The sequence below is a fragment of the Eulemur rufifrons genome, chromosome 8 (assembly GCF_041146395.1).
Source record: "Eulemur rufifrons isolate Redbay chromosome 8, OSU_ERuf_1, whole genome shotgun sequence".
In the NCBI taxonomy this organism is placed as follows: domain Eukaryota; kingdom Metazoa; phylum Chordata; class Mammalia; order Primates; family Lemuridae; genus Eulemur; species Eulemur rufifrons.
Genome location: NC_090990.1, coordinates 113,522,331 through 113,546,707, shown reverse-complemented (window position 1 = coordinate 113,546,707; position 24,377 = coordinate 113,522,331). Strand labels below are relative to the sequence as shown.

Below are 24,377 nucleotides of genomic sequence, written 5' to 3'. Positions count from 1 at the left end.
AGAAGCACACCGCTCCCTCCTCTCACAAATCAGCAAGTGAGTAGGTGGAATCTTCACATGCACGTTGTCCACACACACCACCACCACCACCACCGCCAAAGGCAGCCACAGCCAACAAACTTTCTTTCACCCAAGACTGAAACGTCAGAGTTCTTTGGAGAGACACAAGGGATTGGCAAGGGCTGGCTCCTCTAGAAAGAGCAGTTGGCAACTTCCTGCAGTTGGCAAGCTGCAGGCAGAGAGGAAAGGACAGAAGTTGGGGAGCCAGATAACCCTCTGGCTCAAATCTTGGTTCTTTCCTTTGCAAGCAGCCTCATCTGGGCAGTTTAGGTGACCCCTAAGAAGTTCCACTGAGGTATCTGGAGAACAACGCCTTCTAGGGTTGTTCTAAATTAGAAAGAGATGTGCACACTACCTGGCGAATAGCGACTGCGCAAAACAACAACAAAAATGAGCGCTTTCTCTCCCTCGAGTAGCTTTCCCCACCAAAAACTAAACATCTACCACTTGACAGTGTGGACATTTGAGGGTGAACCTAACCACCGTCGCTGCGCCCCTCATCTCCAGCTCGAGCTCTAAGCCACTCCCTCCATCTCCGCCGCCGGGGGTCCAGGAAGCAGGCAGAAGAGCCTCTCTTGTTATTTTTTTCTTCTCCAATTTGCCATCAACGCTTCGAGGGCAGGAAGGCGTCTTGCCTCTGATTGCAGCTGTCACACCCAGTCAGGCTGGAGAGCGCTCGGCCGGGAGGGGCAGAGGGGAGAGGGCGTGTCCCCCCGGGCGGGCTCAGCCACACAGGGACCCGCATTGTCTTTCCCGGCCAGTGGGCGTTCCCGGCCGGAGTGGGAGGGACAGTGGCTCGCTGCGCGCGCCGAGGGGGGCCCCAGATCGGCCGGCGTCTCTCCCCAGCCACGTGCCCAGAACGGCCTCAGAAAAGCTGGGGGTGAACTGGCGCCCCCCGCCCTGGCCGACTGCGGGTGAGGAAGGAACCTGAGGCCAACGGCAGGGCCGAGCGGGGAGGGGGCTGTTAACAGGAGCGGGTATTCCTTCTGGGCTCGAAGTCTCCGCTGGCGAATTTCCATGTTAACCTGGCCGGGGGGGGGGGGGGGGGGGGGGGGGAGTTAAGTGCAGGACACAGGGCGTTGGGGTGGGGGCTCCAAGCACTGCTGGGGAGGAGCGTAGGTAACTGCAGGGCGCAGCTTCTACTCTGCAGTCAGGCCTGGACCGTCCCACCTCCCGCCACCGCCACCGGTGTTCCTGGACAGGCAGCAGCTCTGGGCTTGCTTCCTTCCATGGAAAATGGGCTAACGCCCGCCTTGGCTGCCCACTTACAAATGAGACCGTGTTTCTGAAAAGGCTTTCTCAGATGTGCACAGTGCCGTGCCGTTATCCTTCCTCCCCCGTGCAGTTGGGGAGAGGTGAGGAATGCCAGGGGCTTCCGCAGCTGCTCCTTACACACTGCACTCATTCAGCTCCGCGCTCAGGGTCCAGGTCTGGGCTGAAAGCTCTAAGGCAACTAAAAAAAAAGGGTGCAGTTTTGCCTCCCTGCTGCTCCAATTCGCAGGAGGGCTGGAGTTCAATCCCTGTGCCTGGAGCAATGCCTTGCTAGGGAAGCAGACAGTTATAAGGTTGGGGCGTCAGACACAGGTCTTTATTGGGTGCCTTTCTGGGGAGCCTGAGGCTCCAGTGCCCTTTTCCATACAGAACGTTCACCTGAGGTGTTTGGGGGCAGTGGAGGAATGTCAGAGGGATTTCATGGTCTCCTCCTTCTGCCCTCCCCTACTATCACCTCCAGCCCCAAAGTGAGCAACACACACACACACACACACACACACACACTTTCTCTCTCTCTCTCTCCCCCCCAGGAACTCTTACCTCCCCCACCAGCCAGCCCCTGAGACAGCCTCTCCCAACCACATTGCCTTCAGCCTTGCGGCTGAGAACTCTGGCTTCTCCCGCCTTTCTGGGGAAAATGAACTTGGAGTTGAGCTCTTAAAAGCCGTACTGCCTGCCCTCCCTCCGCCCCAGGGGCCTGGCCCTTTCAGATCAGTCAACTTTCTTCTGTCTCTAGGATTCAGACCCAAACAGCTGTGTTAATATCAAAGCCGGAGGGTGAGGGTTCCAGGGCCTTGGGGCAATTTGTGGAGGGATTTTCCCCTCGTCTGTGCTCCCCAGTGCCTGGGAAGTGGAAATGTCCAGAGCCCTTGGAATGGCTCCGCTTCTTGACCTTCTGGGAACGTCCTGCTCGGGGCTCAGGGACGACTGGAGTCACCCAGCCTGGTTTCTCCTTCAGCAGCCTGTCACGGTCCGGCCGCACACTACGCAAGAACTTCCTAAAGATGTTTGCTGTTAGGGCAAACCTGCGGCCCAGCTCCCGGGGCTGGCCTTTCTCTCCTTTGGGCTCACCCGCTCCGCCAGTCTCACCTTTCTCCCCACCCTTCTCCACTTCTGGCAGGTCTAGCCAGTTCCCCACCAGGTCCGCAAAAACATTGTCCCCTAATACCAGAGGCTGTCGATTCCGGCCCCGGGACATCAATGTGGCAGTCCAGTCATCTGGTTCCACCTGCTCTGGCCCCTGCTGGACACAGCTCTGGTGCAGCAGCTGTGTCCTGGGCAGGGGGGCTAAATCCCTCCCACAGACACTCCTACGGGATGGAAACTTGCTGCTGCCAGGAGAAGGTTGACTGGAAGGGGGGCAGACCACGGGCCTAGCAGGACCTCTGCCACCCTCCCATCGAGGGCGATCGGGCTGTGTCCCAGGACTTTCAGGGCAGCCTGGCACAGGCCCCCCTCCAGAGATCTCCAGCTGTTCCAATGCTGTCTGCACCTGTAGGAGCTTCAGTTCTTGCAGTGCACCCATCATGCAGTTCATCTGATCCTGCAAGCCATCACCCACCTCCTTCATTGACATCTGCAGGGGAGAGAGGAAGCACAGGGCCAGTGAACCGTGGAGGGCAGCAGGGAGGACTGACCCTCACAGCCCTGAACCCAGATCCCCACCAAACCCACACTTCCAGGGCCATCCAGCTAGCTACTAACCTCTCTACAGACTAGTACAGTGCAGATGAGGGCTGGATAAAGGAAATAATATTAATGGCAAATAACTCTCTGAGGTAGGCACTGTCCTAAGCTATACATATAAGCTATATAATCTCCCCAACTGCCCTGAGGTAGTGACTATTATTGTTCCCATTTTATGGATGAGGGCATTTAGGCACATAAGTAACTTGCCCAAAATTAAATAGTAAGAGGTGGAGCTGAGGTCATCCTGAAAGTGCACAAAGTTGTGGGACCATCCTTATCCTTTTTTGTATCTGAGCCCTCTTCTTCCCTGAGCCTCCCTGAAATGATGTTGGTGATGATGGTGGCAATAACAATTTGTGAGCATTTACTATGTAGCAGGAATTGTGCTGAGGACCCTATGCACTTCATTTTATTTAATCTTTATTAAATGAGGTTGCTACTATGATTTTAACCAATTAGTAAACTGTGGTAGGGGTGAAGTAAATTACCTAAGGTCTCACAGCTCATAGAGCTCACACACAAGACTGTCTCACTCCAGATATCCTAACTACCAAATACAGGTTTAGCATCCCTAATCTAAAACTTCAAAATTTGAAATGCTCCAAAATCCAAAACTTTTGGAGCACTGACATGGGTGGTGTTTTATTTTTTTTATTTTTATTTTTTTCTGAGACACTCTAGCTCTGTTGCCCAGGCTAGAGTGCAGTGGCATTGTCATAGCTCACTGCAACCCCAAACTCCTGTGCTCAAATGATCCTCCTGCCTCAGCCTCCCAAGTAGCTGGGACTACAGGCATGTGCCACTATAGCCAGATAATTTTTCTATTTTTCTGTAGAGATGGAGTCTCTCTATGTTGCCCAGCCTGCTCTCTAACTCCTGGCCTCAAGCAATCCTCCTGCCTTGGCCTTCCCAAAGTGCTGGGATTACAGGCATGAGCCACCATGCCCGCCCAAATGAATTTCATGTTTAGACTTGGGTCCCATACCCAAGACATCTCATTGCATATATGTAAATACTCCAAAATCCAAAGAAATCTGAAATCCAAAACACTTCTGGTCCCAAGCATTTCAGGTAAGGGATGCTCAACCTGTGCTGCCTCCAGATGGCTGGGTAGTGGAGCTGGGTTTTAAGGCTGCTCTGTCCTCTATAGTAGTGGTCCCCAACCTTTTTGACACCAGGGACTGTTTTTACGGAAGACAATTTTTCCACGGACCGGGCGGGGATGGGTGGGGGAGAGGGTTTCAGGATGATTCAAGTGCAGTCAAACCTCTCTGCTAATGATAATCTGTATTTGCAGCCATTCCCCAGCACTAGCAGCACAACCTCAGCTCCACCTCAGATCATCAGGCATTAGATTCTCATAAGGAGCGCACAACCTAGATCCCTCGCACGGTTTGCGGTAGGGTTTGCACTCCTATGACAATCTGATGCCGCTGCTGATCTGACAGGAGGTGGAGGCTATGCAGTGCACTTATGCGATGGGGAGTGGCTGTAAATACAGATGAAGCTTTTCTCCGGGCTCACCTCCTGCTGTGTGGCCGAGTTTCTAGCAGGCCACTGACCCAAACCAGTCCAGGGCCTGGGGGTTGGGGACTGCAGCTCTACAGGTCAGTGGAGAAGGCTTGAAAGGGACATTAGGAAATGAGGAGGAGCTTAGATTCCCAAAGAGAAAGGGTAGGCCTGGGGGTTCCTTTAATTGCTGTTCACATCTGACTGGTCAGGAGGGAGACAAGGCCAGGAAACTAACTCCTATTTGCTAGAAACCCTTGCCCAGCTCTTCCCAGCCTGTGTCTCCCTCCCAAACACCTGTCCTCTCTCAGCTGCTCTCAGACTTGGCTCCAACACTCTTCCTGCCTTCTCTGCCCAATTGCTGTGCTGCCCTGGCCAAGCCAGAGTAGGGATCCTGGGGCCAGTTCTCCCAGCCCCTTTGTGAGTGTCTAAGGCCTGGATCCCATGTGCCAGCTGGAAGGGGTTGAGAGATTGACTTGGGTGAGGGCCGAATTTGGAGGCCAGGGAGGGGAGGCTGTGTCTGATAACATTCACAAGGTTCCCAGTCCCCGGGCCCAAGCTGCCTTGGTCCTGCCAGCTCCCTGCCCGGATCCTGATCAAGTTACCAACAGCAAACCTCATGTGCGGGGACCATCTGTTTCTTAAGCCCTCCAGAGAACCGCGGGATCATCTTACCTCCCAGGCTTGTCTTAATGCACAGAGCTAAGCCCAGAGGGTGGAGGGGTAGAGGGATCGGAAGGGCAGGCGTGGAGGAGGCTCTGCAGGGCTGGGCTGGCAGCTGACCCTCTCAGGCTTCTGGGTCAAAACCTCCCCTGCCAACCCTGGCCCTAGCAGGGATGGGGGGACCTAGGCCAGGCTCCCAATGAGCCAGCAGCATGAAAGGACAGTGGTGGACTGACTGTTCTGAGGGGAAGGAGGCCTTTGCTGAGGTGTGGGGATTGCCCACACTTTGTGCGCTTTCCTCAAGACAGGGCGAGAAGTGGTGGTTCTAGGCCCTGACAGCTCTGGGTTTGCCAGACTGCTTGGGCAAGTATATGCCATTTGGGTGGCAGCAGCAGCAGCAGCAAGGGACACAGAGCCTGTGGGGTGGCTGCGCATGTTGTTGATGGCCCCTCGCTCTGGCCTCTTTGCTTCTACCCTCCTGACCCCTTCCTTTCAGAAGCACCCAGCTGCAGCTGGTAAGACCCAGAGCAGAGTCAGAGGGGACTTTAAGCCCCAAACCAAATTTGGTTCCTTCCCGGCAAGCTGCTTCTCCCTCTGACTTCCCTCTTTTTCTCCCCTCCCCCAGTGCCACTGTCCTTGTCATCCTTACCTGGAACCTCAGAGTCATTTTTGCCTTCTCCGTTCAACCACCCCTGCTCCTATCCAACTTAATCTGTACTGTGTTCGATTCCTCCTCCCTCAAATGTCCTGCATCTTTCCACCCGTCCCCTGGAACACTGCAGAAGCTTCCTAAAAGGCTTTCAAACCACCAGACAGACACATGAGGGCCTGATCAGTCTTCCCAGCACACACCAGCTGTCATCTCACTCATGACTCGCCATCACCTAGACTCTATTCTGCAGTCAAGACCCTCCATGACAGAATTCTAGCTTTCAGTTCCAGACACAACCCTTCTCCCTTAGACGTACCCACCATGCTCCTGCCAAAACCTCTTCTGTAATACTTAATGTGCCCTTCCCCACAGTCTGCTACTCATGCACTTGCTCGTGTCCTCCAGGGGTTAAATGCTCAGTCACTCTTGACATTTTTATTGAGTGTCTACCGCTTGAGGGCAGGGACTGAGATCTGTACATCATTACGTCACCCCAGAACCTCGCTAGTGCTTGCACTAGCTACATACCCATGAAACATATATTGGGTACCACTCGGACCCCAGCATCCCTCCAGACAGCTTGCTACTGTCACACAGTAACTCACCACACAGGGAAGACTCAGGGCGTTCCCCAAGGTTTGGTGTCACCAAGAGGCAAGGAGCCTGAGCTGGCCGGCCTCCTCCCAGAAGGCTAAACACAGCCCAGGTCAGAGGCAGTGGGAGGAATGAAATGACCCCATTCAATTTCTTCCAGTGTGGAAAACTCCATAAGAAATAATGCTGATATTTTGTACGGTCTTCCAGTGAGAATGAATGTGTGTGGTGTGCAGGAATTCAGGGCTGCCCATAAAACAGAGGCCCCATTTAAGTAAACAAGGGCTGAAACTGCTCCCATATGGAAAATAATATTCTGTATTCGTTAAGAACTTGGGTTCTGGAGACAAATGGAACAGAATTCAAATCTCAGCTCCGCCACATAGTAGCTGTGTGGCCTGGGCACATTGTTTAAAGTCTCTGTTTTTCAATTTCTCCATTCTTTAAAATGGGAATAATAGTTCCTGCCTCATACAGCTAGATACACATTGGGTGAGGTAATGTGTATCTCTGCATGGCACAAAGGAAGCACTCGAAGAATTTTGGCTGTTAATTTAAAACTTCCTGTGTACTTCCAGAACATTTCCTCCTCCGTGAAACTTAACACATAGTAATGACAGGTTTCCATTCATCATATCTAGTCTAATCAAGGAGAAATACATGTCTTGTCCTGCCCTTTCCCCCCCGCACCCCTGCCCTATGCAGGGGAAGGGGAGGGGAAGGAGAGGGATGCCCCCATCCTCCACCCACTCCCACATGAGCTCAGCTGGCCCAGCCAGACAGGGTGCTGACACTGAAGGGCAAGAAGGCAGCTGTGAGAGGGATGAGACTGGAAGAAGGAAGCTGAGTCGTGGGAAACCGGGAGGCCAGGAGAGCAGGGAAGCAGGAGCATCAGCTGGGTGTTGACTGAGAGGGGAGCAGCAGGGCAGCCTTTCCGGCCTGACCCCAGGGGGGTGATGTCACCCGAGAAGGAAGAGCCAGAGGCCAAGCTGCTCTCTTCATCTAGAGCGTGGGACCTTCCTAGATCCCAGGGCTTCTCTTGCCTCAGGAACCGCAGAGGGAAAAGAGGGAGCAGTGCGGGGTGTGGAACAAAGGAGAGGGCCAGCTCAGAGAGAGAAAATCCGGAGCTAGAAAGTAACAGTTTGGAATCCCAGTCTCCAGGCGGTAGGGAGCTGCGTTCCTTCCTGGCCTCCTCATGTCTCAGAGCCTCAGGGTCTTCCTCAGAACAGGGACCAAATCATGCCCGACTTGCTCTAGGGAGTCAGCTGGAGAATTCACCAGGTCTAGTGGGTCCTGATGAGTTTGAGCGGGCGTGGATCTAACAGCCCCCTCCCTCTTCCCCACCACCGGTCTCTCGCACAGGGCTTACCTGCTCCACCATCCAAGGTGAAGCCCTTAATGAGCATACCCCAGGGACGGCCATGGGAATCCCTTCTGAGAAGGGCTGGGAAAGCTCTTGCCCTCCCCCCTCTTGCCTCCACACCACCCCACAGTCCACCTCCCACCGTCCCGTCCTCTGGGCCTCCCGAGATTTCATTCCGAACATTCTGCATGTCAAACTTTCGCCTCCCTGGCTGGGGTGTAAACCAGCCCCGGTTTCCTCGCTGTATCAGAGCCGCGTGGCTGCGGGCGCCCTCCGGGGGTTTGTGAAGAGCCCCACACTAGTCTGGGGACCTGGCCTGGAGTCCTAGCTGGCTAACTCGGCCACATGGCATGGGGCACATGTGCCAACCTTTCACGCTCGGTTCTGTGTCCGTTAAAGGATAACCCCTCACACGCGTGCCTCTGCGTCGCCGAGCCCCACGCTGACTCTGGGAGGTGGCTACCAGGTGGCACTAACCCCTCAAGGATTGGGAAACCAGGGCTCCGAGAGATCCATCTTCTCCGTCGGTGTTTCCTAAGCATTCTTCCCCAGACCTCCTTCATGATTTTCACCGCATCTACATAGGGCCTAGTCTCCTATTTAATACTTTATTTAAATCTACTGTTTACGTAAATAAATGTATTTATAATGGAGCTTGTATGAAGTATTTATCACTTGCCATAGACAGATGGTAACTATAACTATATATACGTATATTAAACTAAAAGTTTTCATCTGAGCATTGCCCAACATCAACCTGAGCACCAGTGGTAGAAGTACTGATCTATTGCCTGAGGTCCTGAGGCTTATTGGTGAGAGGGCTGGGACCCCAAGGCTGGCCGTCTTACTCCATGTCGTCTAATCCCTGGCCTCTCAGCCTCATGGGATTGTTGTGTGAAGAAACCAGGACAGTCAGCAGGAAGTGCAAAGGGCAATTGCCACCACATGGAGAGGAAGAGCATGAAGTCCTTCCTTTCGCTCCTTTCCACGGAAGGCTTCTCTTCACTGCATCATCTGGAGAGGGGTGCCTGGGGCCGACAGGGAAGACGTGGTTGGGAAGCCAGCTCCCACCATCCTGGACCTCCAGCCCTGAGCCCTCGAGGGGGTAATGTGGGGTCAGCCGGCCATGGACAGCACCCTCCTCCTTGGCACTAGCTGGGCCCTTTGTGGTGAGGGAGGAGTGGGGATGGGCAAGTGTGACGTAAGCACCCTCGGCTCCCTTCCCAAGCCTCCCCACGCCCCTGGCTGATCCCACAGCTGTGCCCTCCATCCATCCATCTCACGCCCTCTCCCAGCTCAGCCAGAATCTTTTGACACAGGCTCCAGCTTTGCCCGTGGACCTGGCAGTGTGCCCTGCCTCACGTCCCCCACCCCCATCACTCACAAGATGCCACACTGTTCCTTTCAGTCCTGGGGAAGCTAGGAGGAGGCTCAGGGCCGGAAACGGGAAAAGCCTGGCTTTTGCCAAGTGGCCCATTCTCCAGCTCAGTGAATAGGGACCTCACAGCCCCACACTCTTGGCTGGAACTCGCAACAGGAAGGTAAAGTGAAAACCGTGCCAAGAGCGGTAGGAGGGAAGAGGGTAAAGAAAGGAGGACTGCAGGATGTGAAATGGATGAGCCCACTTTCCCCACAGAGCCATCCATTGGGGGTCACACACTTAGGCAAGAGGCAGACGGCAGATGGAGAGAGGGGCCCGATGTTGCTTCCTCGGGGAGCTGGCCTCTTAGCCTCAGCAAGCCCTCCTCCCTCCGGCCAGCTCCAGCTCCTCTCCACTGCAGGCAATCGAATTCCTTGGGCAGCCAAGGGACCTTAAGAAGTTACCTTCCTTTTCTCCTTTCTGCTTTAGGCCTTCATAATCTCTTGCCTGGACTCTTGTAATAACTTTCTAACTCATCCTCCTGCCTCAGTTTCCTCCCTCCCCCCTCGTTCACCCCACCCCGCCCCCTAGATCCCAGAGCACATCTCTGATTGTGCCTCTCTCCAATGCACGTAGAAAAAGTCAGATTCTTTAGCATCACATTCAAGGCCCTCCTTAGTCTGCACTCAACCATTCTTTTAGCCCTGTTTCTCTGCCCATAACCTATGTTCTAGCCAAACTCAAGCTGGTCTGCAGACATCTCACTACTTCAGCCTCCATGCTCATGTTGTTTCATTCTGCCTGGAATGCTGTTTTTCCCCTGTCCCTATTTATCCCTCAAAGTCTAGCTTAAATGCTACCTCTTCCATGACACGAAGCTTTCCCTGATCTCCCAGTTGGAGGTTATTTCTCCCTTCTCAGAGCACTGAACCTGTGCCTCTTAAACAGCACAAATCCTCTATTTCTGTACTAGAGGTTTGCATACATGCACTGGTTTAAGAGCATAAGTTCTGCAGCCAGACTGGCTGGTCTGAAACCTAGCTCCTCTGCTTAGCAGCTTTTTGACCTTAGCAGCTCTATAACTTGCCTTTATTTTCTCATTTATAAAATGGGAATAATGAAAATACCACTTCTTAGTGTTGCTTTGACAGTTAAATGGCATAATACATTATATGTCTGGCATATCAATGCTAACATCAATTAATGTTATTATCTCTTCTATTAAACTGTGAGATCCCTGAAGACAGGATCTGTGTCTGTATATATTTGTAATTCTAGCACTAGTGCCTGGTAAATGCCTTAAACATAGGATGAACTCAATAAACGTGTTCTGTGAATGAATGACTCTTATGCAAACCAGTCTAATCAATCCATCATCAAGAGTTTACCAAGTATACCTACAGCACGTCAGGCACTGTGTTACATATGAAGGACATACAGTTGGGGAGGCTCTGGTATTGTCTTTTAGTCTTCGCAGTAGCTGAATAAAGTAGGTATTTTTAAACCCCATTTTAGAGATGAGAAAACCAAGACACAGGTTAAGTAATATGTTAGGGTTACACAGAGATAGGATTCGAGTTCAAGTTGGTCTGACCCCAAATCCTATGCTCCACATACTTCCCACTGACCACATTGTCTGTCTAGGCCCAAAGCCCCCTTACCCCTAGCTTTAAACATCAAGGAAGACTGCATTATGAGATTCTTTGCAGAAGCCTTTTTCTGCCTCAGGTAATTTGCCCTTTTGCCCCAAGAGCTGAAGGCTGTTCCTATTGGATCTCCTCCATCTCCTACTTTTCTTCTTATTTTGCCTTTAGGCCCTGATCCTTACCCATATGCCATAACCTTCTGAACTTGTGGCCACTAGAGGCTAGAGAAATGCCTTCTGGGAATACCAGGTTTTCCTAGGGGGACCTTCCCTGGTCTGTGGGAAGTCTGTCTGCTGCTTTCTCATGCCTCAGCTAGGATGGACATTCCCAGAGATGGCCTCCTCCAACCTCCCCTCCTCCAGGAAGCCTTCTCAGCCTGGCTCTAGTTCATGAGCCCTGATCACTCAGCCTTTATGCATTGTATTTGTTTTACACTGACCTGAACTCACGAAGAATGCCCTGTGAGCATCTTACATCTGCTTCCTCTGTGTGCCTCTGTCTACCCCATTTGTTGGAAGCCCACAAGGGAGCCATGTGTAAGGAACAGCTGGTCCCAAGGCCTTGTATTCAGGCAGGGCCCCTCTTTGCCGGCCGCAGAGGGGAAGGAGATGTGTTCCCTGCTGGGCTGTTGCAGCCCTGACCTTCTCATCCTAATGAAGAAGTGTGTCAGCTGCTGCTACTTCTGCCACATTTCATCCCTGAAACCCGATCCCCTTCCCCTTGCAGACAGGAGGAAAGGGCCAGCGCTCTAGATATCAGCCTAATTGAGCCAGGATCCCCAAGCTCTCAGGCTTCCCCTAGTACTTACTCGTTATAATGCAAATTTTCTGTTTCAGGGAATTTGGAAATTCTGCTACTTTGGTTTTCAGAATAGATTCTTCTTGTCTAGCTTTTTCTGGGCCAAGGATAGGGCCAGGATGCAGGTGGGGAGCACAAAACACCCACAACAAAGAGAATTTCACAATCTGCTAATGTTTCCTTTTCCCACAGTGGCCGTTGGACATTTGCTTCTTGAAAGCAACATGAAGGGAATTCCTGGGTACACATCAACTTAGGACAGAGGCAGGCAACACAGAGTTCTCCTGGGTGGCAAGGGAGATCCTGCCTGGGACGAACCATCTGCAGTGCAAATCCCCCCTGCCCCCCTCACCAGCTCATGACATAAACCAACTGTATGCCTTTCCCACTCCATTACAGACCTGGGGTATAAACGAGCCAATACCTTCCTATCCCAGCCACAAGCAAGCTGCATTGAATTCAATCCCCACAGTGTTTAGAGAAAGGCAGCTAAAGGGCTGACCATGGGCTAACCCAGCTCTACTTTCCCCTTTGCTACCCACTGGGGATACTGAGGCACTGTGATTTGGCCCAGCTACCTAAGCATTGAGCCAAGGTGGCAGAGTATGTGTGAAACCCTACGAGCTCTGCCCGTCCCTCTGCTCTGTCTCATCTCTGAGCAGGCTGGCACTAGGGAGGGGCGGAGCACCATGGGTGTGGGGGTGCAGAGCTCTCCCATCTGAGTGTCATTCTGGGACCCCGGCCAGGCATTTGGCTTCCTCTCCAAGAGAGTCAAAGGCTGAAGCTGCTCAGACAAAGGGCCAAATGAAAGCTAATGGGGAGCTTGGGGCCTTCAGCCTTTCCCCTTCCTCCTCCCAGGCACAGGGGGCTCAAGTGCTTGGCAGGAGAGGGTGCAAATCAAGATCTGGAGCTCAGCTTAGTGAAGATTCCTATTTGCCTTTTTTATTCTCCTGGCATCCGCAGACTCTGTCTTCCTCCCCTCACCACCTCCCACCTAGAGTGCTGTAAAAAATGCAAATCAGTAGGATTTTAAAATTCGAGCCCATGCCAGGAACACCCACAAACCCTCTATTAAGGCAGATCCTGAGGTGGGTGGTGTGGTCCCCAATTCCAAGCACAAAGGGGAGGATTCTATTAGATTCTTTCTCAGCATGGGTCTTGGATCTCAGACATTATCTGTGATAATCTTGACCTTTCTTTCTGGTATTGGACACATGAATGGGAAAAATGAGAATTATTTATGTGTGGGCTGGGGCCAGCCATCCAAACTGACCTGAGAAGCATGTGAAAACTAGTATGGAAAGGGGCATTTGTAAGTTCAAAAGAGCAGCAATGGATATTTCTGTCTTTCACTGAAGAAGTATTTCTCTGAGTCAGTAACTTTTGCATCTGAGTGTCACCACAAAAAGAGCCACAGGAGGAAGGACTAAAGAAATGATCATTGATCTGAGAAGGCAGGCCCAGAAGTGGGACGACAGGGAAGAGTGGCAGGGCGACTTTGTCAGGAAGCATCAATGAGCACACCTGCCACTTCGAGCCCCGCCCACCCCACCCCCCAAGCTGGCCCCTAGCAGTGCCAAGTTCCCTCTGAAGCAGGAAGAGTGTAGCCTTTGCAGGCACCAGTGGGAAAGGCTGTCAGGGGATCTGGAAAACCACGAGCTGGCACTTTCTGGATCCAGGACTGCTGTTGTGCGCCTGGGAGCCCCTGACTCTGAAAAGTAAGAAGGGGACGGGAGAAAAAGTGAGACTGAGAATAGTCAAGTCCAAGCCGGACAAACTAAAAGACAAAAAGTCAGAGAGGGACGCAAAGACACAGAGCGAGACTGGTCGAAGGAGAAACGGGCAAAGCAGAGAAGGAGGTTCATGAGCATTATAACTGCCTGAATTCTGGTGGGTGAAGGAATAAGACAGGTGGCAGGTGGCAGGGATCGGGGGCGGGTGGTATATGAAGTCAGTGAGAATCAACCTGGGCCTCCCTTACATGGCTTTAGCAGACACCACTCCTCTCACTTCAGTGGTGGTTTTTTGTTTTTTGTTTGTTTTTTTTTTTTCTTTCCTCCCAGACTGAGCTACTTCTCTCAGCCTCTGCACCTCGGGGCCTCCGCACGCTCCCTGTGCACTCCCCAAGCCTAGACCTGACATCTGGCTGGGCCTCCGCAGCTCCCGCTCGCGATCTGCCAGGCAGCACCCCTCCTCCCGCGCAGGGCCCTCCCCCGTCATTACAGCTGCCAGCCCCCTCCCTGCTGGCAGACAAGCCCGGGCAGACAGCCGGCCAAGCCTGCCCCCGCAGCCGCGCCAGCTCTGCCAAGCCCGGCAGAGCTGGGGGCCCAGGGCGGCAGCAGCTCCCTTCGAACGAGCGGTCCGGCTGATCTCCTGCCCCGGGCAGAGACCTGGCCCGCGCAGCCTCCTCCCGCGTCCCGCCTGTCCGCGCGCACCAGGGTGCCCAGCGCAGCCCCCGCACCTGGGCACCAGCGTCTGCTTCCCCACTGGGTGTCAGCGGCGCCGGAGTCTCACTCCGTCTGTGTGTCTGTCAGTCTCTGGATGTGCCCTCTTTTCTCCCTCGGTTTCTCTGTGTCACATTTCAGCTTGGTTGGCTTGCTCTCTGTGTCTCTCTGTCACTTGGTCTGCTCTCCCCACAAATCTTTGCTCGAAGTTTTCGCGTGGCCCCTTGTAAGGACAGGCCCTGCTCTCTGCCTGCCCGTCCGCGTCCTCTCCCCTCCTCTCAGGCTTTCCTCCTCCCGCACCAGTCCCGGCTCCACGCGTCTCGGCGGGGGCCAGGTACCGGTCGGGGAGAAGCACCCGTCCCCGCCCCAGGCGCCAGCTGCGCTCTTACCAGCTCCTGTTTGAGACGGCGCAAATAGCAGTCCATTTCCCTGCTCTCCTTCTTCATGCGCCCATTTGTCGAGCTCGCCTCCACGAGAGAGTCCCCGGGTGGGAACCCCGTCCCCACTGAGAACCGCGCGCTCCGCGGGCTCTCGGTGCGGGCGCTCCGCGCCCCTGGCAGCGCGGCGCCAAGCCTCTGCTCGTAGCCGGGGCTCGGAGCGCCTCCCCAGCTGCTCGGCGAGCGCGGTCGCTGCTGGGGGCGGAGGGAGAGGCGGGCCCGCCAATGGCAATTCAGGGGGGATGTCGCAGCCAATGGGCAGAGCGGTCCGGGGGGCCGGGCCGGGCTGCCGCGGGTGGACCTCGCCGCTCTGTCTGCACAGAGCCCGGGCGGCAGCCACCGCGGGGCTGGCGAGGAGACCCCTGGTCCTGACCGGCGCGGCTGGGGGCACCAAGACGCCAGGCAACAAACCACATGACCCCCTGTTCGATTATAAACGGCGAGCATAGTTTTGCCAGTAGGGACTAGGTAGCGGTCTCAGCAAGAGGCATAGTGTCAGTCACTTTTCCCGAACTCTGATCAGGAAAGGAACACCCGCCAATGTCCCTAGAAGTCCTTTAGAAGCTCTCCCTCTTCTCTCTCTCTCTCTTTTTCCAAAGGGGACTCTGGGAGTGTGGCTCCACCTCATCTCCTAGAGTAAGGTCCTCCCAGCCCTCACCTCTCCTACGGAGCACAGTAGCCGCCGCTCGTTCCATTCTCTTATTTAACACAAAGCAGTGGGGGCTGTGCGCTCCGGGCAAGGCTGTGGGGCCGGGTACTGAACAAGACCGGCAGGGGCTCTGCTCTCGAGAGCTTACAAGGGAGGAGCGGAGGGGAAGCCAACAGGTAAAATAACAATAAACGCGGTAACTTCAGCTGGTGATTATTTATGAACACATAAAACGGGGTAATGGGATGGGGATGCTTTCAATGGTGTGGGCAGGGGGCGGGAAGGGAGCTTTTCTCTCCCCAGGACTCCGGCATCAGTTATCCTACCTGACTCTCTGGCCTTTGGCGAAGCGCTTTCAGGTTGGGGAAGGGGGTGGGGGAACTGGAAGATGCTCGGATTTTACATTTTATTCAACAGGCACAGCCCGGGCGCTGAGTTGTGCGAACTCTAGCCGGCCCTGGGGGATGCAGTTGCGGCCGACGGACTCGAGAGGGGCCGCAGGCCGGGCGGGGAGCTCCTTCCAGCCGCGCCCCGGCCCCGCCGCGCCGGCCTCCGCGCCCTCCGGCGCTGCAGTTGCCACCGCGGGCGGAGACGCCGCGCCCCTGGGCTGGGCCGGCCGGGGGTGGTGTCGCAGGCCGGGAGAGTAATTAGAGCAATTAGCAACGTGTAGTTTTTAAGGTAACTAACGTGGGAAAGTTTGCCCCAGGCAGGATTTGGGGTTTCTGCAGGAACAAAAACTGTAAGGACGCGAGAGAAGGCGCGAAGGGAAAACGCAAGCGCCGCGGTCCTGGTCCTTCCGATCCGTGTCGGCCAAGAGCGCCGGTTCAGCTAACTATGAAAGGAGGTGGAGAGAGGGAAGGGAAGGGAGAGACAGAAAAAGAGAGAGAGAGAGAGAGAGAGAGAGAGAATATCTTTAGCAGAAGTGAAGGCTTTGCAGATTCCAGTTGAACGGCCTCTACTCTCCATTTAACCCCAGGTCTTCAATCACAACAGACCTTGCCCATGCCTTTCGGCCCGGCCCCGAGTCCCGTTTGGGCGAAGCTGGGGCAGCGGGAGGGTACGGGCAAAGAAAAGGGAGGCGCTGGCGGGACAGAACCGGGTCCGAAGCCTCTGTCTGGGTGGCCAGCCTCTCGCCAAGCCAGCTGAGTGGGGCCCCGCCCGTCTGAGCAGCATCGGCCCTCCCACTGTTTTGCAGTTGTGCCGAGTAAATTCTCCAAAAGACCCCTTTCCTTGGGACTCACGGGGTGTTCAGAGTGGGAGCCACCCTTCAGACGGAGCTGCTCTTTCCAGCCCAGCTGAACGAGTTCTGGAGTTGAATATTCTAGTATAGACAGGAGGACCCGGCCACTGACAGCCCACGAAAGGCCCCTTACATAGTGAGAGACACCGCAAAAGGGTTCCCAACCTGGAGGGCCTTGGTTTGCTCGCTGTTAGCTCTCCCGCCCCGCACAGGGGCAGGCTGAAAGAAACTGACTAAACGTTTGTGGGTCTGTGGCTGAAATAGTCTTTAGGGTCAAATTTAAGCCCTGGTTTTCTCCATCTCTGAGACCTCATGGGCTGGAATCCGCGTGAAAGTTAGGAGGCTAGCTATGGTTAAAACTCCAAAAGAAGCAGGCTGATCTCTTGGCAAGAACCTAGCACTGAGTGTTTAGGTCTTCTATACTGTTGACAACCAAGTATGACCTCACACAAATGCTTTCCTTTTATTGGATCTGTTTGCCTCGTTTATGGTTTAAACCTATGTGAGTCTAACACTTTGTATGTCTTACAAAGCTCTCTTCTGACAATGATCTGTGGAGTAGTCAGGCTCAGGAGAATGTTTACCCCATCTTACAGATGAAGAATATATTGTTAGCAAAGCCAGCTCACATTCCATCCATTTTTAAGGTAAAGGCAAGAAAAAAAAATCGATAACCATAATCTCACTGCAAAGCTCAAAAGAGAGGTCCCAGACAAGTTAGAGGTGCTATTACTGTGTAGCTCCCACAGGACTTTGGAGGACAATTACTGTCTAACTCTGAAGTCCTTTCATGGTACTAGGCCATTGCAACTTACTTGTTCCCTTGCCCCCGAGAAGGCCAGGAGCGTGTGGGGGTCTCTCTCTCACCTTGTTTCTGAAAAGGTAGCTCTCATCTGGGCAGACAAAGAGGCAGAAGTGGGGAAAGAGTTGCCTTCTGCTTTTTCTTTTCTAACTTTTCTTTCTTTTCTTTTTTTTTTTTTTTAAAGAGTTTAAGTGATACAGAATAAAGCCTGTTGCCATGGTTATATAAACATGGATAAATATTCCTGGGCTGAGGATGGGGGTTGGGGGACATGATTCATTTTTGCTAAAAAGGAATCAGATGGCTCAGCCTCCTTCCTCCCACCTCCTGAACTCAGCCTGGAGGGAGGATGAGATTATCTCATTTGAAAATAAATGATAAAGAAATCAAAAGTCTTGAGATTGGTTGTGAACATACTTTCTCAAAGCTGTTCAGAGTGGAGATGGCGTCTTCAGAAGCTACCTGGGCATTGGCCTTGGCTGGTGGTGGGCACTTTTCCTGAGGGAGAGGGTGTGGCTCCTGGAAACTGTGTCCAAGGGTGTCAAACTCTTGGGATTTGATTGCCTAGCCTAGTCAGAGGGGGTGGCCCTCTTTGTCCCATTGCCAGAGCCTGAAGGTCTTGGCACCGATGGACGAGCTCAAAGGAAGAGGTAGAACCAGTTATGTCCCAACAGAGCTCAGGTCCTACACTGAACAATGGAAACACCGCCATTCTCCTGGCTCCAGGTCCTGTGTTCCCCACCTGGAGGTCCCCACCCACCAGGTCCTAGCCAGCTCTGGAAGAGGCAGTGTCCAACTTCACATCTCCATTAATAAGAGAAGAGCTAGGGATGTGAGGAAAGAAATACATGGCCACACGCAGTCTGGAAACCTCATCATAACACCACCCTCCTAAGGGTTGGGTCCGTATCCCCATTTCCCTCATTCTTTGCCCCTTGTGGCTGCCAACAACCATTATCCCAATCCTCTTCCCCCCTCCCCTGATGCCTCCTGAGCACCAACAGGAAAGGCTGACCCTAGAGATAAACATGGGCTGTTGGAATGTGTTCAGATATCACTGCGGAACTGTTTCTCTCTGGGGAGAGGACCCTGCCTGACTGCTGGCCCAGAGGTGCTGAGCAGAGACTGTGTACGTGTCTGTGTGTGAACATATTGGGATGGTGGGGGGTGGGGGGACTGGACTGAGGCCCAGCTATTCTTGAAAGAATCTAACTCCTAGCTTTCATGACATCCTCTTCTGTCCACCTTAGACAGGACTGGCCTCCTCTTGCCTTTATAATTCCAACACCAGGGGTGACAGCAGAGAGGATGAAGGGGTCCATGTGTTGGGAAAGCCTCTCAGTTCCAAAAGAAACATTAACTTTGGGTTTTAAAGAAAAGTCAATCACTTCTAATTGGGTGGAGGAATCAAAAATTCCAGTCATAAATAGCTCCATGATTTAGCCCAGTGTAGTGGTGCGCATCTGTAGTCCCACCTACTTGGGAGGCTGAGGTGGAAAGATCACTTTAGCCCAGGAATCTGAGGTTGCAGTGAGCTACGACTGTGCCGCTGCACTCCAGCCTAGATGACAGAGCAAGACTCTATCTCTGAAAAAAAGCTCTGTAAGCTGTGAGTGTCTTCAAACAGAGTGTCATTCTTCCCATTTGTAGATGTAGCAACTGATGTCCAAAGAGCCTGGTCTGTATGGTGTTGCATAGGGTCTCCCAGTTTCCAAGATAGCACTTTTTCTACTACTCTACTCTGCAGAAATCAGGAGGTGGATTGTTTAACTGATGAAAGCTATTGAGGGAGTGAGTTCTGATAGCTCCACATCCACAGAATTGCCACCATTTTTACCCATAGTGCTAACTTAGACCACCACTATCACAACCTTAACTTCTTTGCAAAGTCACTGGGCTTCAAGATCAGACTCTCAATTATGCAGTTGCTAAAACTTTTTGGAGGGGGACAGAAGGAAGGTGCTGGAAGAAGAAATAGCAGTATGGTATTTTGAGTAAACTTCATATATGAATGCTCCCAGGAGTTCTCTCCTGAATAATTCAGTGAGAATTTTAAGTGCAAAATCAGATTAGTTCAAATGATGAACAAGTTAGGCTATGGGTTGATACTCATTCCTATATGGAATTATTTGCAGCTGTGGGCTTGGCGCTTATGGTGCCTAAGCAAAGGTCTCATTGCTACTTGGGAAGCAAATATTTCCATTTTGCAAACATTTACTGGAAAAGCAAATATTTTTCAACTGCAAAGAACACCTGAAGAATGCCAGGGCATAGCTAAGGGAAATACTCATGTTTTTTGTTCAAACTAATGCTGGTAGATGTGAACTATACCAAGAAGGAAAGTGGCTGTTCCCAGAATCCTCTTGGAGACATTCTGCAATGTCTAACTCCCTAGAGGCTTCCCTGTAACCTTACCATGGCCTGTAACTGAGAGCAAAGGCTCATTTTGTTACATACTACTTGGCCATCTCCACCAGCTGTAAGCAAGGACCAGGAGGGTTGGCAGCCTGCTGGGGAGAGACTTGTTAGCAAGAGGGAAAGAAAAGCTACCTGCTTCTCCTCCTGAGGCCATGGGGTGAGGAGAAAAAGAGGCCACATCTCAGGTTTGGCTAACTGAACATTTGCTCTCACCACAGTGGCTCCTAAGACTGTTTTGTTGTTTTGCAGGGGCCAGAAAACTACCCTATCCCTGGTCAGACATCTCCTTGGAGTACAGTGGAGATTTCAACCTGGAGACCCTGAGAGAAGCCAGGGTAACAGCTATGTCTGTGAGGGCTTTTGCTTGGCCAGAGAGAGGCAGGATCCTTTTCCTGGGGTTTTAGGGGGTGGTGCCAGGGTGGGCAGTGACTACCATTAACAATAGTCTATACCAAGAGAAAGCTTCAAATTCCCAGCGAGGAAAGGCGATGAGGCCAAGAAACACTGTCACCACTTAATAAATGAAGATACATATTGGAGAATAGGAGCTGAACATGCAAAGGAGTTTGGGTTTTATCGCCCTCCCTCCTCCCTGGCATTGGACAGGTTTTCTTTGCTGTGATTATTCTCCATGAATCATCACCCACAGAAAGTGACTGAGGCAATAGAGAGTGAATAATGAATCCCCCAAATAGTCCTTTGTGTCTCTGCCTGTAGGGTTTTGGAAATAACTTTCATTTTAATCTTTCTGACATAGAATCATAGAATTTTGGAGCTAAAAAGGACCTTAGAGTTAATCAGGGCATTGTGGCCTTATGGAAAGACCGGAAGAGGAGATATGTGGGTTTGAACCTCTGTTCCATTACTAAAAATAGTCCTAACCTAACAATATACTGAAGGCTTTCCTTGTGTCAGGCATTCATCTATTCTTCACAAACCCTGGGAGGTAAGTGCTATTCCTCCATTCTGCAGATGAGAAAGGGAAGATGAGGAGACAGTAACTTGCCTCGGGTCACACAGCCAGGTGTGCTGGGGCCATCGTGAGAACCGGCCCTGGCTCCAGACCCGCGTCCTCTCTGTCATTCCACTCCCTTACTCTTCGGCTTTGGACAAGAATTTAACTTCTTTGGGCCTCAGTTTTCTCCTCTGTGATCTCTAAAGTTTTAAAAACTCTAATAGACTGCATTTTCTGCCGGAGTATGTGATTTTACAAGTCAGAAAATTGTAGCACAGACATGTTAAGTGACTCGCCTTAGGTCACCCAGGTTGGGAAGGGTAGAATCAGCACAGAATCCAGGCCCAGCAACCACTGCCCCAGGCAAAACTTCCTTTCCTTCCACCTCACTATGTGTGGCAAGTGTTTCCAGAGGAATCCAACTCCTTGCCTTGGAGGAAACCTGTTGAAGAATTTCAGATAGATAGAGTGGAGATGTTGGGTTTGGGTGTGGCCAATCATAACAGCAAAGATGAGTTCAGGAGCCTGGTGATATTTGTCTGTCTAAGCACCTCTGACCTATCTGTCTGTCTGCTGTTTGTCTATCTTTTTTGGGTCATGAGTAGTGACCAAAACCCACATGGTAACCATAGGGAAAGAAAGAGCAAGATGATACCATGTCTGGTGTGGCACATCAGTACTCTCCCCTGCTGGTGTTTCCAGTTGTTTGTCTTCAAGCAAATTTTACCACCGTGTGCCATCTCTCTCACCCAGCTTCCTCATACAATTGTCCTCCTCTCTTCTCCTTCCCTGGTCCTTGGCTCCCTCTGTCCAGGATCCGATCATTAGCTGATATGCAGCCTGAGGTATGACGAGGTTGGGAGGAGGCAGGGCCCAACAGCTGTGCTTTGGTAATCAGTGTGTACCACCTTTACCAGCGTCCCCATCCCAGGGTCCTCCCGACTGAAAAAGAGATTGGAAAGGGGTGGACGTGTCAATAAACACACCATTGGAGCACATGTGAAGTGAGAACAAGGGCATCCTGGGTGAGGCGTTACTCTGCTCACGAAGGTACTGTGTGTCCATATACGTGTGTGAGTGTGTGTGTGGCTCAGACACTCTGAAATGAGCTCTCAGCCACTGGTGAGTGGAAAATTAGCTTTGGCAGGAGAGGAACTGGGTGACAGGTGAGGAAGCCAGCAGGCTATCAGTGTTATCCTTCTACTATTGCTGTTTGCTGGTATTGCTAACAATGTCTCTCCCACCGCCAGCCCTCCCCTGAACTGTAATTAGGTAGAGTGGAAATGACTTGGAAGGGCTTGGGCATGGGGGAGAGTGATATGAGGAAATTAGAATGGCCCTGGGACCTTTGCAAGCCAGCCGTGTGCTTTGCAGGCAGCCTGCACTAGGCCAGTTGGGAATTGGCATTTTTCTGATGGCCCAGGAAGCAGGCTGTGTGGTTTACATTTCTAGTGGGTGGAAGAAAAGATGGTGCTCCAGGGACTAAATCCTAGGAAATTCTGCCATATGGTATAATGTCGGAAGCGGTGTATGCCAGGACTGGGAGGCAGGAAACCTGGGTTCTTGGACCCACTCTAGTTTGGCCCTGTAATCTCTAAGGTCTCGGTTTCTCTAACTATAAAGTGGGACAAATAACCCCAGTGCTACCTGCCTGTTGTGAAGGTAAAGTATGCAAAGCCCTTTGAAATGCCGAGAGCCCTGTTCTAAATGTGAGGCTTGCCTGCCAAGGGAATTTGCCAAGCCTACTGGGAGGCAACAGTCTGCCTCTGCGTCAGTTTCCACAGCCTGTGCTCAGCCAGGTACTTAAGCATCTCACATCCATAAATCTCATCTCCTATCTATAGTCAGCAAATAAGAAAAAGGGCAGGCTGATGCTCTGCTTCCGTCTGATCTTCTTACCGACACCCCTCCCCCACCCACACCCGAGGCGATGATCTTGCTGCCCTCCCTCATCTGCTCGGGGCCTGTCAGTTTAATTTAACAAGGTTTCGGGAGAGGTTTGATTTAATCAAACCAGTTGCTGTATCCATCCTGCTCAGAGGTCCCTGAGTGTCACCATCGAAGCTCAGATTAGACAGTGACAATTACTTCTTCTTCCCTGGCTATTGCCTCCCCCTCCCTTTCTCTCCCTGGAGGGAATGAGGAGGCAGACCAATCTCCTGGGGCCTAAGAATAGATGCGGGAGGATCAAAGGAGGGAAAACAGGCTCTGGCCTGAGAAAGCCCCTTGCCGAGCCTTACATGGCCTTGTTTAAGGCTGTGCAAAGCCCAAAGGGTGGGGGAATAGAAAATGTGAGCAGAGCTGCCTTGCAAAGGCTCGAGGCTGCCTGAGGACAGAGCTGTGCCATCACTGATGGCCCTCAGAGATAAAACCAATCTCCCTTATTGTCAGGAAACCGGGGTGGAGGGAGGCGAAGGGGGTTATGTAGCTGCATGCTCTGTACCCACCGGACCACTAGCATTTACTTCCAGGTTCTCAGCCTGGATTCTGGGGGCTCTGGAGCTGGGAGACAGTAGCAACAACAAACAACAACAACAACAACAACAACGGGATGAGGCCCCGTCCATCAGAGTTCCTGGGCCTCTGTTCTTGGCATAGAAGCAGCAGTGATAGGAGGAGCTGCCACCTGAGTCAGGAGTTCAGGGGTTGATGTGTGGGTGTGAGGTAACTATGCTCTGTGTGTGTGTGTGTGTGTGTGTGTGTGTGTATGAATGTCAGTGTCTGAAGGAAAAGGCAAGGGGGTCTCTGGGGCAGAAACCTGAAGGGTTAGGGAATTTCGAATTTCAGAACAAATCTCCTTTCTCGTTTAACCCTTTCATTTTCCTCTATTTCCAGGAAGTAGGTGCTCAGCACCTCTTATTCTCTTGAGTAGCTCATAGAAGAGAGACAAAGGCCTCTTGAATGGGAGTCCTCATTTAGGGTGAGGGAAATCCTTTTCTCTTTTGCTCATTTGTGTCACATCCTTCTATTGGGCCAGGCAACTGACAGGTGCACCCCTCCCCGGGCCCCTTTCAGAGTCCCCTCCCTGCCATTTGTCTCTCGCCCAGATATCCAGCAGACACCACCATCCACAGGAGCTGAATATGATTAGCAGAAACCCTTCCTGACAGCTCCAAAGAGAATCCCTCAAATGCATATTCTATTGAGTGCATCTCATTGCTGCTGACAGGCGCTTTATCAATTAAATTCCATGTTCCCAGTCTTCAGAGACGCCATGAACCTCCCTACCTAATAAATCACAGGCCCCCAGTTATTGTTAAGTGTCCCATCAGTCTCTAGTAAACTCCCTGCCAAAAGGGGCAGGTTATTTATTATGCTGCCTGGACAAGAATGAATTGGGCCCCTTTCTCACAAGAAGAAGAGCAAACGTGCCCGAGAAGAGCAAGTGCTGCCTTCCTCCCTAAATACTGAGGTGGTGGTGTTAAATGGGGCAATTAATCAATGTGGGCCTCGGACCGAGGGGAGTCTGGTCTGGAGCATGAGGGAGGATCACCAGGGTTCTTTTCCAAAAGCCAGCCCAACAAATCCCCGTGGCGGCACGTGGCTGTGCAGAGTGCGGGGGCTCAGGTCTTCGCTACTTCTCCTTCTCTCCTAGTTCCTGTCTGAGAAAGCACTGAAGATACGGTAACCCCATAAGCCAGGGGACACATGTAAAATGGTTATTCTCCATGTTGGGAAGTAGACAGCTAGGATTGAGCAGGATCACGAAACCATACATTCTATCCTGAAGGGCAGATGTTGTTTCTTGATAAACTTGACACAATTTGAGTTTATAGATGGTGCCAGTCCACTGAGCAGATGCACTGAGGAATATAGCAATGAAAAT

At 52.2% G+C, this 24,377-nt stretch overlaps 1 protein-coding gene across 1 annotated transcript; it reads right to left on the bottom strand.

Annotated features, from left to right (window-relative positions):
* Positions 1-1,896: 1,896 nt before the first annotated feature.
* Positions 1,897-14,530, bottom strand: INKA2 (inka box actin regulator 2). Its single transcript, XM_069478971.1, has 2 exons — positions 14,440-14,530; positions 1,897-2,908 (listed from the first exon to the last, which is right to left on the bottom strand). The coding sequence occupies exons 1-2, from the start codon at positions 14,494-14,496 to the stop codon at positions 2,072-2,074; spliced, it is 894 nt and encodes a 297-aa protein (XP_069335072.1). The 5' UTR covers positions 14,497-14,530; the 3' UTR covers positions 1,897-2,071.
* Positions 14,531-24,377: the final 9,847 nt, after the last annotated feature.